Source organism: Dama dama, chromosome 31 (genome assembly GCF_033118175.1).
Source record: "Dama dama isolate Ldn47 chromosome 31, ASM3311817v1, whole genome shotgun sequence".
In the NCBI taxonomy this organism is placed as follows: domain Eukaryota; kingdom Metazoa; phylum Chordata; class Mammalia; order Artiodactyla; family Cervidae; genus Dama; species Dama dama.
The window spans coordinates 31,237,102-31,252,462 of NC_083711.1; the positions used below are offsets into that span (position 1 = coordinate 31,237,102).

Genomic DNA, 15,361 nt, shown 5'->3' on the forward strand with positions numbered 1-15,361 from the left:
ATAAAGCTAACAATCTTATTTTTGTTAATTCTATTGCGACATTCCATAGTCTGTGCAACTTGCACTGGCTGCCTCCACTACGTACAAAAAAGAGGAGGACAATGGGTTACAGAGGTAAGTCTTTCCAACCAGATCTGCACCGGCACTCACCTAACTGGATGAACTGTGGCTCACTCTTCACCCCTGACCCGGCCCCCGTGCTGGCTGCCACCTCTACACTGTATCGGATCCCAGGAACCAGTGAGGGAATAACCACAGAAAAGGTGGAACCATCTACCGTCTTGTTTATATGATATCGCGTTTCATTGCCCAGACACCAAACCTGTAAGAAGAACACAACAGTTATGTAAGTGAACATAAAGATCAACATAGTATTGTGGTTTTAGACCCAGACAGAGTTCAGGTCTATCATGAGCCTAATATAGGAAGTTTCCAAAGTCATTTTCCCCTAGATCTAGTTCTGAGAAGACGCTTCCTGCCAAACTTCATGTTAGTAGTACGTTAGAAACCTCTCTGAATTTTCTTATACACTTGTAAAGGATTAGATCAAGTGATTCTACAAATGTTTCTACAGACGATTATATCAGGCGATTCTACAAATGATTCTACAAAGACCCTGGTTCTTATCAACGCTTATCAACAGGATTTGCTTTAAAAAAAAAAACAAAAAAAAAAACCACCAAGGTATTATACGCCAGAAAAAGATAAAAGGAACTTGCAAAAACCTGTATATATCCAGATAAAGAACAGTAACTTACCTATCATCATTCAGTATTTGCATTTCTACTATAGACCAGGCATAATACCTGATATCACAAAACAAAAATGTCTAATACTTTATTTCAACACTTCTCGGGGATAAAATTACCTGGTGCTGTCACAGTGCCATCACTTTTTATGTCAAAACCAAGAAGCAGTTGATTTAAAAAGAGAGAGAGTTTCTGAATAATCTAAACTATCTTGGCATAAACATGGTTTTTAAAAATAAAACAAGGACACGTTTAGCACATGGAACTCTGCTCAATGTTATGTGGCAGCCTGGACGGCAGGCGGGTTTGGAGGAGAACAGATACATGTGTATGTATGACTGAGTCCCTTGGCTGTTCCCCTGAAACTATCACGACATTGTTAACTGGCTATGCCCCAATACAAAATAAAAAGTTCATAGTAAATAAAGAGATGGAGCCAGGACCTATTACAGAAGTCTTTTCCTGAAATATGTGTTCCAGACCACCAAGACCTAAAAAGTAAATAAAACTGAACATAAAGAGTAAGGAGCATCCTAAGATTTATTCCATCTATAGGATGTTGAACTATTATCAATGAAAGAAAAATAGCACTCTGATCTTGTATTTATGGTAATACTAATCAGTTTTTGATAAAATACAAGATCCTAATAACAATACATATTTGATTTGAAAGGAAAATATTCTAATAAGAAAATTATTGTATTTCTCATTAACTTTGATGATATTTGTGGTAGGAAATTATTTTTAGGAAATTAAGATTTCCGAACTATGCTATAATCCTTAATTTAAATTTCTCTAAAGGATTATTGAATTATTAGAGTAATCTTTTGCAATGTTGTTGATCTTGGATATGATGCATGACAGTATCTGGACTCAATTTCTATAAGAAAATGATCCATGCAATAGTAAAACATGCTCTGTATTCTTTATGATGTCCTCAAGCAAGATGCAGGATTATTTTCAAGTAGCCTATTGTTTAAACTGTAATAGGAAATGGGATTTAAAATGAATCTAAGAATGTCAGTGTCCTCTTTCACATGGGCAAAAATCTTTTTTGCTTTGAAAGTTAATATTATTTTAATATAGTTTCAATGCATAATACCAACAAATGGTCAGACTCTATACCAGGGTCTGATCATTTGGAAATAAAGAGTCCTTTGTGATTTTTTTCCCCCAATTACATTACACAGCTGAACCAAAGCCACAAACTGATTTTGTACCAGTCAATCAGGTTGTGAAAGGCATTTTATTATTTTAAATTGACCATGAAGTTAAATGAAATCCACCCTTTCTCATTTCTTTAGGAGAGAAATGAGTTTTGACTCTTAGGGGAAAATGCCTACATTAACACAATTTTGCTTGAGAGCTGAGACATCGCCTTATTCTACATGCTTAAAAATCTCTATAACAGTTTATTTTTCCAGACTGAACCATAGCATCCCAGTATTGAAATAATCTTGAAACTCATGAGAAAGTTCTTCAAAGTGTAGAGACTCTTACCTATTAATCACTCAATTACAGTAGAAGATCTAATTTCAAATACCCTAAAATACACACAGTGAGTTTATAACAGCATTTTAAATACTTTTAAAAAATGTCACCCCTTTAAATTTATACACAAATTCATAAAGAGGTTTTTAGTTTGTTTTTAAAAGTCATTTCAAAATAAAATGTTATACCTAAAATTGAGCTCAGTATATTTGGCCATTGTACAAATTATTTTGGTACTCAGAAGTATATTTATGGTCTTTATTTGGGCCTTTCTCAAAAGTACATATCAAAATCACCTGGAAAGATCTACCAAAGTATATAAACAGGGGCCTTATTACAGATACTGAATCAGAATCTTTCAGAATGGTGGCCACACACCTATATTTGGAAAATGATTCCCTAAGTAATTTTGATATTAGCAAGCAATTACCTGTAGAACATAAACATGTATTTACTTTCTTACCGTCAACTTCATAACAATAGAAACAGGTAAGTTTTCACATGTATGAGGCAATTCAGTAAATATAATTCAACTGGTAACTAGAAAAATACTGAGGTATCATGGACATATAAGGCACTGTCTATAGAAATATACACTTTGCAGTTAAAAAGTTTTCTAGTATGTAATGTGTTTACATACATACTGAAAAAATACAAGTGAAATTTACTCTCTTGTGTGACTTCCCTAATTCAATCTATCATTTACTCATTTAACGTAGCTCATTAAGACTGTGCTATAACGCTTATTCATTAATAGGATAAATCTCATGTCCCTAACTTAATTTTATTCTACTCTGGCATGCTTGAATATATTTGCTTGAAATTAATCTAGGTAAGCCTTTCTAAATTCAATGATTAGAGATGATTAACTTCACAGGTAAAAATAAATATTTAGAATCACTGAATTAAATTACTTTCAATATATCGTATGTTTAAAAAATTTCATTCAAACATATATAGAAATTTAAAATTGAATTTCCTCTGAGACATAAAATTTTGTTTAGAGATGCTGAAAGATGAAAACAAATTTATTAAAAAATTTTTAGGCACACTAAATTAATTTTTCCAACTTAACTCCAATGTTACAAAATTCCAAATGTGTTGAAAGAAAGAAAGAAACCATATCTGATACAATTCTGTCGGGGAAACTAATTCTGCAAATGCATTTAAGATGGATTTGGGGGGGGGGGGAGAAATTTTGATTAGCCTTTACATGTGTTGTTTGTGTGAGCACCTATATATACTGTGAACAGGTAAATACTCTCTTTTAAATTATTTTTTGTTTCAAACGGCTTAAGGAAAAAGTATTTCACAATTATTGACTAAACAAATATTTAAAAAATAATTTGTTGCTGTGCCCACCAGCAGATGGCGCCAAATATCCATGACCAATATAACCAAGTTTGCTTTTTTACTATACATGTTATTTACCTTATACTCTTGGACCATTCCATTTTGATTATCTTCAGGAGGTGGCTGCCAGCTAACCAGAATTGCAGTTCCATTTCCATCATTCTTTGATACAGTTACACTCTGAGGTGGGGCACTGGGTGCTATTAAATTGTTTTAAAGAGCAGGTTTATAAATAAGCATACTAGAAAACATTGAAAGCAGGCATTTAAACCATTAAACAAAACATATAAAGTTTATGTCTATATATATGTATATGTATATGTATAGTTTTTAAAGATATATCTCATCCAAGTCTGATTAGTCCCAAACTATTTAAATTTTTCCTCAATACTGCTAACCTATTGTTACTGTGAATTTTCTACAACCAAAGTTATATATATAATATCCACAAAACATTCCAGGAGAACTCCTCTCTCTCCTACCATAGTCCCATGTTCTCCCTAAAATGTTCAAAAGTATAAACGCTAACCATCCATGACATTAACTGTATTATAATTTATTATAATCAAAGGAACAATTAAGGAACAATTCTTGTTATTTTTAAAGATTATACTTGTGACATGTAACTTGTAACCTTTATGTAAATACTAATTTTAATTTCCAGTTATACAGTGGCTAAACATACTGGTTTGTGTAGAGCTGAGGGGTTTCTAGGGACATGAGCCATAAAATGTTAATCCCAGAAGGTCCTGGGAAAACCAAGACATTACTCACTTTATTTACAAATCATCACTCAAAATAACATTTGATAAATGAATGAAAAAATTAATGGAAAAGCAAGCAAATTGAGGATAATTACATCTTTAAATGTGAATTTTAGTTCTGAATAATTAGATATATCCAAGATATGCCATTAAGTAATACAATGTTCACATTTGCACATTTTTATATAGGCCACTTTTAAAGCAAGTCAAGTATTATAGACTTTAGTTTTTAGTAATTCTAATTAAATAACTTCTATTAACAAAATATAATGCTCACTACCAAGACAGTTAATAATGTCACTATTACCATTAAAATTTTTCAATTAAGTTAATAAAAGCCTAATGAAAGTTTTGCAATGCATAGTCATCACACATTTCATTATACTTGCCTTCTTCTAGGGTTTTGGCAAATTTAATTTCACTATCTGCTCCTTGAAATTCATTAAAAAAAGGACGAGCCTTAATTTCATAGTTGACTCCTTTTTTGAGATCAGGGATAACCACACTATTTTTGGTTGGGGTCCTCACTTCAAAAACTAACCACTCGGATTCACCATGGTTGGCTCCAGATGGGCGGTAAAGAACTTTGTATCCTTGAATATACTGAGACTGTTGGTCCACCTATTACAATGACAAATAAAATGCAATCACTCATGCCTTCCATTGACTTTTTAGAAAATCATGAAAATTAACGTGACAAAAGGCAAAAAAGTTCTATCTGGCTTCTTCTCACAGTTTTCTAGTCTATATGAAGTAGAATATGAAAAACAAATCACTATCTTCTGTAATCTGTCCACTTCTCCAGCCTAATGCATAATATTAGCTATTAATTTCTATGCTTCATGCAGAAATATGGTGCGCCATGGCAGTGCTCTGGTAGACATCGAGAGATAAGTCAGTGTCAAGGGGATGAGGAAACAACAAGTGTTTTCCATTTTCTAATTTTAAAACACTACTTAATGCGATTTAGAAATAGTTCTCAGTGAAAAAATTTCATGTTAATAATTCCATAAATTAGATACACTCTTTTGAAGAGTATTAGGAATATATAGCTTGTTTCCTCTGAGACTGGTAAAGTTCATTGTATGTGTTTTTAGGCACTCAATCATGTCTGACTCTTCGCTATCCCATAGACCACAGCCCGCCAGGCTCCTCTGTCCATGGGATTCTCCAGGCAAGAATTCGGGAGTGGGCTGCCATGCCCTCCTCCAGGGGATCTTCCCAACCCAGTTCATTACTGCAGCACAGTATAAAATACATGCAAGATAACATTTTTCTCTGTTTAAAACTATTTCATAGCTACCACAACAAACGATGTTTATATTATAAAATTACCATTGGTGGGGAAGTAAGGAACTGATATATATAATTTAACTATCTGTTATATATATATGTATATTTTTCATATAATGATCCCCAAAAAGTCATCTGCTTATTAAAATTGAGATCAAATATTACAACAGAAACAACGACTCACTGTCCAGTGCACTTCAATTGAAGAGGAGGAAAGGATGGTGGGGTTGTGGAGATGCAGAACAACATTTCCCAGTTCTCGCTGGACCTGCTTGTGATCCACCCCCTGACTGGTTGGGGGAACATCTGCAACAATCCCAGAAGACTGTGTCAAAGCCTAGGCAATGTTTCTGACTTGAATAAAAGCATGGGGAAACAATCCTTTCATTCATAGAAAATCTCAGAAAAGAAGAATCATTCCAACTGTGAAGAATACTTCCAATCTGTGCTACAGAAGAAAATAGGAACAACTGAACCTTTTTACTAGAATCAGGAGGATACAGCATACAGAGAGAGATAACAAGCAGAGGGCATATAGAAAGCAAAACAGAGCAGGTGGCAAAAATAACAATGGCAAACAGCAGCGTTTGACGGCTCCTCCTAATCACGTAATGATCGCTTTCTTGCCTAGGATGAACGGCTTAGTGCAATCCCCTCTGAGTTGGTTACATAACCTTCTGTAGCGATCCTAACTATGCAAGAAAGGAGATATCCAGGTTTTGTGACGCAGTAGATGAGTAACGAAGAGAATGGAAACACCGAAGTGAAAAGCAAGCACAAAAAGAAATAAGACACTCCTCATCTTATAAGATAAACCTGGATATCTTTCCAAATAAGATATAAGTTAGTGGTTATAAAACGGGGTATGGAAACCATCAACAGGATAGAACAGAATAAATCTGATGAGAAAAGAGTACTTAACATCTATTTAATTGATGGTTGCTTTGCTTTAATTATTGTAGCCCTGTCAAAAAGGTGCAATAAAGAGCTTTATATCTCAAAAATATCAACATTTTTAGAAAGGAGATCAAGAATATAGTAATAATTAAAGCAACTACTAGTGTTCATTTATGTTGGATTTTTTTTCCCAACAAAGAAGTATTTTTGCTAAACTTACTAAAAAGTCTGTACTTGATAAAAGTTGCCTGTTTCTACAGAGATTTTCTAAATACAGATGCTTTGCTTTGTTTATATTAGTATGAACAAGAGAAGAAAATCAATACTTTTATATCCAGAATTGTCCTTCTCATATACTGTATTTTGGCACATATATTCTAGACTATTTTCCATCTCATAAGCAACAGAAACAAGAATTTTAGTTTTATGAATAATTAAATAAAGAACTGAGTTTGGATAGAAAACAAAAACATGATACTAAAAGTGAGATCAATTATCTGGGAAAATAATTTTAAAAAGAGTGGATATATGCATTTGTATGACTGATTCACTTGCTATACACTTGAAACTAACACAGCACTGTAAATCAACTATACTTCAATAAAAATTTTTACAAATGAGGTTGGTAAGTATCTTTGATGGAGTTCAGGGAAGGCAGGCAAATGAAAGAGACGACAGATCAAGAGTGCTATTCAAGAATCTTTGATGTAAATCCTTGATTTTATACACATACATACGTATATATATATACACACACACACACTGAGCCCCTGACATAAGCTTATAAATAAGCAAAATGAGAAAAACTGAGTTTTGGCTTCTCATACTTTATCATACATTAGGAATAGCTTTGGCTTACATTGGTCTTCAGGCCACAGACTGTAGATAGAAAATACTTGATTGTAAGTTTTCCATCTCAGGTATATTTCCCAACTCACTAGTCTCCATTGCTCGTAGAACTTAATTACCATCTATCTCTAGGGTAAGAGTGGCATTCACGGACAGAATTGGCAACTCCCCAACTCAGCCACTTGACAGCTATGTAACACTGGGAAGATTTTGTAACCTCACTGTTTTTCAGTTACCTCATCTGTCAAACGGCAGTATAATGGAAGTCATTTTGGAGTGTTTTTGTGAGAACTGAATTTCTTAAGGCATATAGAGTCCTTTTGTTGAAGGTAGGGATTGGGTCCATTTTTATGAACCCAGAATACCTAGCACAATGACATACATATAGAATGTGTTTAATTAACACGAGTTGAGTTGAAGTGAATTATTGTATGGAACACATACACATATTATACATATTAGCTTCTAAATATGCTTTCTCATATGTAAGATTCCATCCTCAGGGAAATCGTCTGGCTTCTAGGAAGTATCTTCAAACATGTCAGTAATCATTTTTAAAGGTAACTACTATAATTTGCATGGCAATCTCTAATTTCTCTGGTTGAGGTAACCTTGCTAGTTAATCCTCTCATGAAAGTTTCTAGATTCTCTTGCCTACTGTAACCATCTAGGAAATAGAACATTATTTCAGAAAATTCCTCACAAGAAAGAAAAATAAAAAGTAAGGTTTAACAGTATAATATTGAGGCATTTATTAATTGGTCTCTTTATTGTTCTTGTTTTCCTTCTCCTCCTGAAAGAAGTGTATTATCATGTAAACGGTCTTCCCAACATTCAGAATCAAACTTGAAGGAAATCTTAGATATGATTTTACCCCTGCCATTTCCTCAGTATTGGAATTTCCTAAACACAATCTTTGAGGGTGGGATTATTCAGGTCCTCCCATATCATTATTTACAATAATTGGTCTCTTATTACCTAGAGACCTATCCTGTATAGGTATCCTGTACATTCTTTGCCTGTGTACACATTCTTTAAAAGATAGGGTTAATGCTGTGTGGACAGAATGTAAATAAAGAATAGTATTAACTGTGGCAACAACCACCTTCATTTCAGCAATGTCTCCAATCCCCCCACCCCACCTGCTAGCTGCTCATATCATCTCCCTTGCATTATCAAATCTTATATTTGAGAGAGCACATTTTGATCACCCTGGGATAGGGTTACTGTGACACTGGTCTACCTGACTCCTGAACAAGAAACTATGCCCTATATATGTGCAACTTTAACTTATGACCCAGTTTACTCATAGGAATCTCCACTTGGGGAAGACTTTCTTGCAACCATGCTGCAGAAGCAGTTACAGAAGTCATGCTGGGATTTCCTTGGTGGTCCAGTGGTTAACAATCTGCGCTCCCAATGTGGTGGCCAGGTCTGAACCCTGGTCAGGGACCTAGATCTCATATGACACAACTAAGAGTTTGAATGCCACAACTAAAGATCCCATGGGGCACGCCTAAGACCTAATGCAGCTAAATCAATCAATCAGTCCAACAATACTAAAAAGAAAAATTATGAAAATGAGAAGCTTGCCTGCTTCTTGTGAATCAATTTCCAACAAGTCTTTCCTGAATTCCCTCCACCTCAGCTCTTCCCCAACTGCTTACGCATTCTGTTTCTGTCAATTGGATTTTCCCAGGTTCGTCCCAGGCTTCTGCTATGGTCTGACTCAGCTCAGCTTCACTGTGTCTCAAAAGCCATTTAAAACTAGACAGTGAAATTTGCCGCAATGTTAACTTCCATTCGCTGGTCTTATTTAGGTGCCTGGAGTTAGTATAAGCATATCTTGCTCACACAAAAGTCTCTTAAAATATTAAGGAAAAAAAATATCAAGCCTAGTCTAACTTTATTATTTTGGGGGATATTTTTTGTGCCAAGTTCTGGATTTTTTTTTTCCAGTGATAAGAATTTTGGCTTTCAATGCAGCCTCCCCAACCATCCTCGTCTTCCTCTTAAATATCTTAAAATTCTACCTGAAATTGTAGTGCTCAAAAAAGAACACATTACTCTATTCGTGATCTGACCAGTTCAGATTTTGCTCTGCATTTAATTCTGCTAAGACTACATTTGATTTTCCGACAACTACTCACTCAGTTGGCTCTGGGAGGTGTTCTAATTGACTTCAAACACTGAAGTCAGCCTCCCCCCGACCCTGCCCTCAACACACCCAATGCACACACTCCTTTTAAGCCCAGTATCCTCAGCCTATCCTTCTATAGCTAAATTTTAAAACCTAAGTTCAAGTACCAGGTTTTTAAATTTGCTCCATTAATTTTAATCTTGTTAGTGCTGGCCCATCATTCCAGTCTGTTGAGTTACTTAATTCTGGTTCTCTCGTTCAGCATGCGAGCTGTGTTTCTCAAATTTTATGAACTTCCCTTATTTTTAGTCCAGTGAAAGGAATACAAATCCAATGACAAATGACAAAGTCTTATGGTATAACATAGAAAAGAAATCTGAGTCCTGCATATTCATAAAATTGGCTAATTTAATCCTTGTCCAATCCTATGGGAGTAGGGATTTTTAGCCCCACTATATAGTTAAGGGAACCAGTGCTCAGGACTCACCAGCTTGCTAATAGATTGAGGAGCTGAGATAACAAATTCTTTGATTTCAAAACTGTATGTCTGTTTCACTGTTTCCAATTTTCCAGCTGACATGGGTTCATTTCATTTAGGTTGTTCTACTAGCTATCATGTATAAAGGAAAGTAGATTAAAATTTTTAAAAACAAGTTAACAGATAAATCATTAACTACTCCTCATTTACAATTGAGGATGTATTTTACAAAATCATTCATATGTGTATATGACAGAATCACAGTTAATCAAAAACTTTCACTAAGGTCTACTGGGAAGAGACCACTACACTGGAGACCAAAGTTTCAGTTCAGTTTACAGCTGTCCCAGTTTCTGCATTCTTTACAAATGCGTATATAACATTGAAAACCTCAAACTGCCTTAAGGCAGGCTCCGAGACTATTAAAGCTACTGGTGAAGTGACTCATAATAGCAAATATATGCATTTGGGTGTGTTGATTTCACACAGCAAGAAACAGACATGGGCGTGTTCCATAGCTCGGTTTGCTTTTTCTGGGAATTCTGAAACAAAACGTCCTTCTCAAAAGGTTTATACACTCTCTAGAGAAGACAAAATGCCCCACATGGCAGCTAGTCTCTCTCTCAAACCTGGAAAAAGTAATTTAAATCTTTCAGTATTTCTGTGTACAATTTGTTTCTATCACTGTAACTAAGTTTCAATTTTTGCTTTGGAAATACACAAAGATAGAGACATTATGATTCCTCTGTATGTTGACAAAAGAATCTTATATTTCTAATTCCTACCATCTAGAGCTAACCTTTCTTTACTAATCTTATATGAATAAAGTACATTTTAACTGTGATGACAATACGTTGAAATAAAAGGTACAGGTTGATTCAAATTCACCTTTTTTTCGATATATAAGTTTTACCACTGCTTAAACATTAAAATAACAGGAGGAACAAGAAGGTGAACAGGAGATAATAATCTGTTGAAGGCTAAAAATAATTCCTATTCATGAAAGACAATAAAAAGCAGTATATCCAGAATGTGGTTCAAGTGAAAAAATTTCCAATTTCAAATGTGTTTAGAAGCAGCTTCAACATGTTCACTTTTCCTTGTATCTGTTTCTTTAACCCAGCTTTGATGAACACATACATGATTTCCATTGGAAAGTTTAATATGTTATGTTTCACATAATTGACAATGAAAGATAGACCAAAGAATATACAGACCTAGATTATTCTTTTCCGTGCTTTGTAGGAAATTGGACAGAGGGGTTAAGAACAACTATCCCTTACATTTGTGTGATTTCTAGACAGTGTTACTTGATTATGTTTGTAATGTTCAAGACTCATTCCAAAGGTCATGAATATTAATCTCATAAACAAAATTTACTTAATTTTAAATACAATTAAATATTTTGTGATTTGTGATTAAGATTAAATCACAAAAAGATTTGTGATTAAGATTTTACTTTCACATGTAGTCATATTTAAAAATCAAGAAACTGAATATATTCTAAAAATATTCCCATAATATTTTTGCTCACTGGATTTGTGACTTTATAAAATGAGAAACATTTCTTTGTTATTTGTCAAGTCATGGAGTGCATAGTCAAGAAAAGAAAGTTTGCAGACACCATGATTTAAAAATTAATTGAGCAACTTAAACAGATATATTTTAAATATATAATCTTAGCATGTAGTACAAATGATTTTATTTGTATAACTGTAACATCTAAAGATAAGTTAGGTGTCCCAAGGCTGAGTAAATCAATACTTACCTTGTGTTTTCACTGGGTCTGATATCTGGCTTGGATCACTAATTCCATATGCATTGGCTGCCCTCACAAGGAAAAGGTAAATTGCATTAGGTTTGAGTCCTTTAATGGCGAATGTTTCTGTTTTCACATTCTCCGCTACAGTCTGCCAGCTGCTACCAGATGCATGGCTATGGATAGATATACAAGTTAGAATATGCACATTTAATGGTAAATCAAAAAAGAGAACTAGGAAACACCATCTTTGCTCTACCTGAAGGCTTCTATAATATAAGACGTTGGAGTTGCACCTGAATTCAAATTTGGTTGCCATGACAACGTTACTGTATTTCGGCTGACATCTGTAACTTCAGGTTTTGAGGGGGCACTAGGGATTAAATTTGGGTCGGTGGGTCTTGGGGGCTGAACTGGAACTCCAAATTCTAACAAAGAAGAAAGAAATGAAAGATGCTTACACAGAGAAGAACATAAATGTAGATAAAATATCCATCCCCTACTTAGACTTCAAGACATCCACTTCATCTTTTTACCAGGAAGTAAACAACTACATTTCAAGCTTCACTTTAAGGTAAAATACCATCAAATTTACCTTGGACTTCAATGTAAGCACTCCATGTTGCTTCACCACTGGGGGTTGATGCAATGCACGTGTATCGACCAGTATCACCCAGCTGAGAAGACAGACGGAAAATAAACATCGGGAACAATCAAGAGCTCATTGGGCTGGAAAAACAGTTATAGTTTTGTATATGGCCCATGAATATGGATAGCTGCCTTAAAATGCACTAACCAGAAGCTTCCTCTTAATTTAACATGTTTTTATTGAATGTGAATTAAAATACTGCATGAAGACAAAGACAAATTGTTATTCTAATTGTGTGATAAAGATATAGTATTTAAGTGCATTAATAGCATCAATTTCTCTGTCAGGGACAGTACACGAGGTATATAACCTTAAATTCAAAGGGTTAATCTTTAATACTGATTTATATTTCATATTTACTAAGTCATATAGTAAGGTTAATAAAGTATAGCCAATGACTCTTCTTGCTGTTTCATATTTTACTTGAGTTACATCCACATGGATAAAGGAGATAAACAGATATTTAAAGAAAATGGATAGACACAAAATGATTTCTTCTTAAAGCATTCCCTCTTTTTTCTCACTTTATTTTTTAACCTGTAACTTCAGGCAGTTTAGCAAGTATAAAGTTAGACCCCAGCTAGAATGATGCTTTCTCCCCCTTCAAAAGACTGGCTGCCAGGAAACAAACACAGGTCACATGTTCAATGGTAAAATCCTCAGTAGCATAATGAGCCCATATACCTCTGCTTAAGGCAATAGCTCTATCATCAAATAATACTGGATAAAGCAAGAACACTATCATCTTGTTCTGGCAATTGTAATAACAAAATCACAATCATTGTCACAGAAAAGTACAACATATTAACTTTCATGGCACATGAAATGAACTGTTGATCCAAAACTCCAAAGAAGCCGCTCACAATAGGCAATAAAGCAATTGAAATTTATGTTTATTGCTGTCAAAGCTATTCTTTCATATGCCCCATGAGCTTGTCTCGTCTTGACCTAAAATCAAAAAGAAAAATCAAAACAAAACAATATAGTCCTGAAAAGAACAGGTATGGGATGTGATGTCCTGGGAACGTAAATCCCTAAACTGTTCCCACAAACCTGTGAGATTTCATCATTTCACATTCTGATTTGAGATGCACATTGAATCTATACACTGCTTTATCATTTTTGTTTGCATGTAGAATATTCTGTAATTGCGAAATGCTGAACCAAATAGTCACAATAGAACTCTTGAAGCTTACAGCACATAATACAGTACTGGAAAATAACTTTGAAAGATGGAAGGAATGTATTATATCACTGTTTGGAAGGTATTTTTTTCTCCCACAAATTCTCATCCTTTTCTCCTCCATGTAAAATCTTAAACTACTTGCCACGGGTTAAATTATGAGTCATTATCACCAGAAATATACACAAGAGAAGTGTCTGAAAGAATAAAGCATCGAATTAAAAATATATTAATACTGCTATTAGCATTTCATCATTTCTAAAATTTGAGGCTTCAACACTGGTTTGCTGGAGGCAAAAACAAAGTGGAACAAAATGGGAAACCCAGGGTGTCACAAGTTACCTTAGCATATCGGATCTGTAGTACTCCGGTCTCCAGCTGTTTGATTCGAGAATCTTGGGTTGAAACAAGGACTCCATCCTTTCTCCACAGAATTGTGGGCACTGGACTGCCTGTGGCCACACAGCTGAGCACTAAAGTACCATCCACTGCTACAGTCTGATTCACAGGACCTTGTCGAATGACTGGGGGAGGTCGGTCTGCAATCACTGCCAGCAAAAGCAACAGGAAATAGATTTCTGCAACTGGAAGCAATTTTCTAATCATCTGAGCAACAGCAGTTGCTCTAGGCTTTGAAACACACTAATTAAACAAGTAATTAAAGTAGGAGACATGCATTATTCAGAATGCATTTCTATGATGTACTGATTCAGAATATGAAAATGAGATACAACGTACTCCTTTCAAGTGACCAACCACTGACTAGGCTTGCTGCATTGTCCAGGGACCTATTTAATTGAAGAGTTCAGAGACTACATGAGGGTTGTGGATTGTGAAGATGTATGGTGGTGAGAAGTGGAGTACTGTGCTTTTTGAATTTTAAAGTATGTACAACACAAAATGACAAGAAAAAACTATTTACCCCAAGGAAATGTATGAGACAGATTTTCATAAATGAACCAAAGCCAACTTGATAATTGTTCTGTGTCCAATAGACAGAATGATGGTATCACACCAGCATGTTTGATAATTTTGTATCTGAAAACATGCTTTGGACTTTGATAACTGACAAATAAGTATGATTGAACTCTTTTGATACTGGAATTTTTTCTATTAAAAGAGTACATACTTAAACATATCTCAGTCCTAAAAGATTCAGGGAAACTGGAAAATTGTCCAAAAATACTGTTGGTAGGTGGTAGCTCAGGTGATAAAGAATCTGCCTACAATTAGGGAGACCCAGGTTTGATCCCTGGGTCAGGAAGATCCCCTGGAGAAGGAAATGACAATAGATTCCAGTATCCTTGCCTAGGAAGCCTCATGGACAGAGGAACCTGGTAGGCTACAGTCCTTGGGGTCTCAAGACTCGGACAAGGCTTGGCGACTAAACAATGATAGATCCAAAAAGATAACTCAAGCTGATACCTAACTCAGGAAATAATACACTTCCATATCAGAATTATAGGAATGGCAAGATGCTTTCACTAGTTGTATTATCTTAACAGTTTTAACATCCTATGAAAGGAAACAATGGAAAGCAATTTTTATACAATATAATTAAAATTATTTTTATTATATGCTGCTGCTGCTGCTGCTGCTAAGTCGCTTCAGTCGTGTCCGACTCTGTGCGACCCCATAGACGGCAGCCCACCAGGCTCCGCCGTCCCTGGGTTTCTCCAGGCAAGAACACTGGAATGGGTTGCCATTTCCTTCTCCAATGCATGAAAGTGAAAAGTGAAAGTGAAGTCACTCAGTT

At 35.0% G+C, this 15,361-nt stretch overlaps 1 protein-coding gene across 1 annotated transcript in view; it reads right to left on the minus strand.

The window, feature by feature from the left end:
* Positions 1–15,361, minus strand: part of ROBO1 (roundabout guidance receptor 1) — a 442,006-nt gene that overhangs the window by 59,971 nt on the left and 366,674 nt on the right. The window contains exons 10-17 of the mRNA XM_061134342.1: positions 13,948–14,153; positions 12,369–12,450; positions 12,033–12,201; positions 11,783–11,949; positions 5,835–5,956; positions 4,747–4,978; positions 3,672–3,793; positions 151–322 (exon numbers count right to left, since the gene is read on the minus strand). Coding sequence (XP_060990325.1) covers positions 151–322; positions 3,672–3,793; positions 4,747–4,978; positions 5,835–5,956; positions 11,783–11,949; positions 12,033–12,201; positions 12,369–12,450; positions 13,948–14,153 — 1,272 coding nt within the window. The remainder of the gene's footprint in view (positions 1–150; positions 323–3,671; positions 3,794–4,746; positions 4,979–5,834; positions 5,957–11,782; positions 11,950–12,032; positions 12,202–12,368; positions 12,451–13,947; positions 14,154–15,361) is intronic.